This window comes from Capsicum annuum, chromosome 5 (assembly GCF_002878395.1).
Source record: "Capsicum annuum cultivar UCD-10X-F1 chromosome 5, UCD10Xv1.1, whole genome shotgun sequence".
Lineage (NCBI taxonomy): Eukaryota > Viridiplantae > Streptophyta > Magnoliopsida > Solanales > Solanaceae > Capsicum > Capsicum annuum.
In genome coordinates this window covers 214,679,813-214,683,044 of record NC_061115.1, presented here as the reverse complement: position 1 = coordinate 214,683,044, position 3,232 = coordinate 214,679,813, and the positions used below count along the sequence as shown (strand labels likewise).

Genomic DNA, 3,232 nt, shown 5'->3' with positions numbered 1-3,232 from the left:
GGGGAGGTGGAACCAAAATTTTAATTCAAAATTCTAAGAAGCCAACATATGAAGAAGTCATATGGAATTTAACATCTACTATATAAACATACAAAAAATAATTTTAATAATATATCAATGGTGTAATTTTTCATTGAAGGGATTCGGATGAACCCCTCGGCCCTAGGGGCGGAGCCACCTTTAGCTTTGGGGGTTCATCAAAACTCCCTTCGACAGAAAATTATACAATTTATATATGATTTAAATTATTTTATGTATATATAGATGACTTTGAATTTTCTTCGATTAATTCGTATGTTTATTTTTGAATCCCTTAGTGAATATTCTGAATCCACCACTGCGCTCGATCCTACTTGATTGTGGGTGGATGGGGGTTGGGGTGAGGAGGGGGTGGTGGTGGTGGTGAGGTGATATCATGTGCCAACCAAGCCCAAAAAAGTTGCCCCCCCACGTGAATACTAACTACCAGTTTGTTATAAAAGTTTCTTCTTATAAATAGCCAAACCCCATGCAAACTATAAGTGCACTACAACACACCTCATTTTATCTTCATCACTATATATAACCAGCTAGTTGCTATTTCTTTTTCATATACATAAAACCTTAGTATAAAAAAAAATCCACCATTTTTTCGGCGAAAATGGTGACCGTGGAGGAGGTTCGAAGGGAACAACGCGCAAAGGGACCAGCCACCATCATGGCCATTGGCACGGCGACTCCTTCAAACTGTGTTGATCAAGCCACCTATCCTGATTATTACTTTCGAATCACTAATAGCGAACATATGACTGAGCTTAAGGAAAAATTTCAACGCATGTGTAAGATACATAATTATTATACTATCAATTAGCATCATATAGTATTATAACCTATGCAGTTTTGAGGATTATATGTGTTTCTAAATAATTAAATACATGTTCCTAAATTGTGTCCCATGTGATATGCTTTTTGATGCTGACTTAACTCCTATAGTACATTCCTTAATTAATACTAATATTGTTGATATTCCTTAATATTGATCTTAAACAGTTTAAAATTAATTATACTCATAACTCATATTTGTTTGACTTTGTTTTTTTCATTCATTTATATATCTAGTAATCCTCTATGTAAGGGTGTGATTTGGTAGAGAGGAAAAAAAAACATTTCTTTCATATTCGATTGACCAAAATTTGAATAAAATATTTTCTCGAAGAAAACAAATTCTTTAAAAATCAGGAAAATTACTTTTCTAGTGGAAACAGGAAAACAAGTTTCACCGATGGTATTTCACATTGATTGTATATAAATATTTTGTACTTACCTACTAAACACAAAAAGATGAAAAAAAGTTTCAACTTATTTTCCTGAAAAATATTTTTCAACATAACATTTACCATAGAAAGTATTTTCCTTCGTAGTGAACACATCCAAGATGTTTTTTTCCTTCATTTATGAAACCTCAAATATAAATAAAGTGGTAGTACATGTTTATTTTTACATCCTTGTTGGCAATAAACTGATTAAAAGTTTCTGAATTGTCTAAAGAAGTTTTTATTTTTCCTTTTTCCTTTATAAATTTTTGTGTTATGAAGTTTTATATATAGTTCTTGAGTGAGACAAGGATATTAAGGAACCTACGCTTTTTCTTTAGTTCAAATTGTTGATCTTACTTAATAGGATTTTTACCATAATTAACATTTTGAAACTTATTGTTTCTTTAATTAATGTTTTCCATTTAATGCAGGTGATAAATCAATGATTAAGAAGAGGTATATGCATTTAACAGAAGAAATTCTTAAAGAAAATCCTAATATTTGTGAATATATGGCTCCTTCTCTTGATGCTAGGCAAGATATAGTGGTGGTTGAAATTCCAAAACTTGGCAAAGAAGCAGCCAAAAAGGCTATTAAAGAATGGGGCCAGCCCAAATCGAAGATTACCCATTTGGTGTTTTGCACTACTAGTGGTGTGGACATGCCCGGGGCTGACTACCAGCTCACTAAGCTTCTTGGGCTTCGACCCTCAGTCAAACGACTCATGATGTACCAACAAGGTTGCTTTGCTGGTGGAACCGTTATCCGACTAGCAAAAGACTTGGCTGAAAACAACAAGGGAGCTCGAGTCCTTGTTGTTTGCTCTGAAATAACTGCAGTTACTTTCCGTGGCCCAAGTGATACACACTTAGATAGTATGGTTGGACAAGCACTCTTTGGTGATGGGGCAGCCGCACTCATTGTAGGTTCAGATCCATTACCAGAGGTTGAAAGGCCTTTGTTTGAGCTTGTTTCTGCGGCCCAAACTCTTCTCCCTGATAGCGAAGGCGCTATAGATGGTCACCTTCGTGAAGTTGGGCTAACATTTCACTTACTCAAAGATGTTCCTGGATTGATCTCAAAGAATATCGAGAAGAGTTTGATAGAAGCATTCCAACCATTGGGGATTTCTGATTGGAACTCTATCTTCTGGATCGCTCACCCTGGCGGGCCAGCAATCCTCGACCAAGTTGAATTAAAGTTGGGCCTAAAGCTCGAAAAACTTCGAGCTACTAGGCAAGTCTTGAGTGACTATGGAAACATGTCTAGTGCTTGTGTTCTATTCATTTTGGATGAAATGAGAAAGGCCTCAGCCAAAGAAGGACTTAATACTACTGGTGAAGGCCTTGATTGGGGTGTGCTTTTCGGATTTGGGCCTGGGCTTACAGTTGAGACTGTTGTACTCCATAGTGTCTCTACTAATCTCGAGCACCCTAGGGTGCAAGAGAAAGAGTTCGAATAAACTGGGTGACTAAATTGATTATCTTTGTAATCTTAAATACCTTTTATTTGCTATGTTATATCATGCATTTGCTTTGTTTTTAAGTGCACTTTGCAAATAATGTTATTTGTAATGCATATTATGTGTAAAGAAGTCCATTCCTCCTCCTTTCTACATTTAAATGTTTTGTTTTAATCAAACTTTTTAAGTAACATTTTGAAATTAAATTTTGAGCAATGAATATTTGAAGTGATAAATATTTTTAGTACTCAAGGAAGGAAGAAAATACCCTTCTATACATCATCAACAAATGAACATCTAGAAAGGGAGCAAAAATTGTCTAAAATGTAGCTCAAAGATAAGTTGTTTAATAAAGGAGGACAAATGGTACCTCTAACCGGTTGTTTCGTGTGAGGTATAAGGATGTGTGTAATGAAATTTTATTCATAATAAATTCAAATTATATTAAACTAGTATACATATTCGCACGATGCGC

General features: G+C 35.0%; 1 protein-coding gene across 1 annotated transcript; it reads left to right on the top strand.

Annotated features, from left to right (window-relative positions):
- The first annotated feature begins 640 nt into the window (after nucleotides 1–640).
- LOC107871256 (chalcone synthase 2) lies at nucleotides 641–2,757 on the top strand. The gene is made up of 2 exons (NM_001325005.1): nucleotides 641–818; nucleotides 1,727–2,757. Exons 1-2 carry the CDS (start codon nucleotides 641–643, stop codon nucleotides 2,755–2,757), a joined length of 1,209 nt encoding a protein of 402 aa, NP_001311934.1.
- The last annotated feature ends 475 nt before the right edge of the window (nucleotides 2,758–3,232 follow it).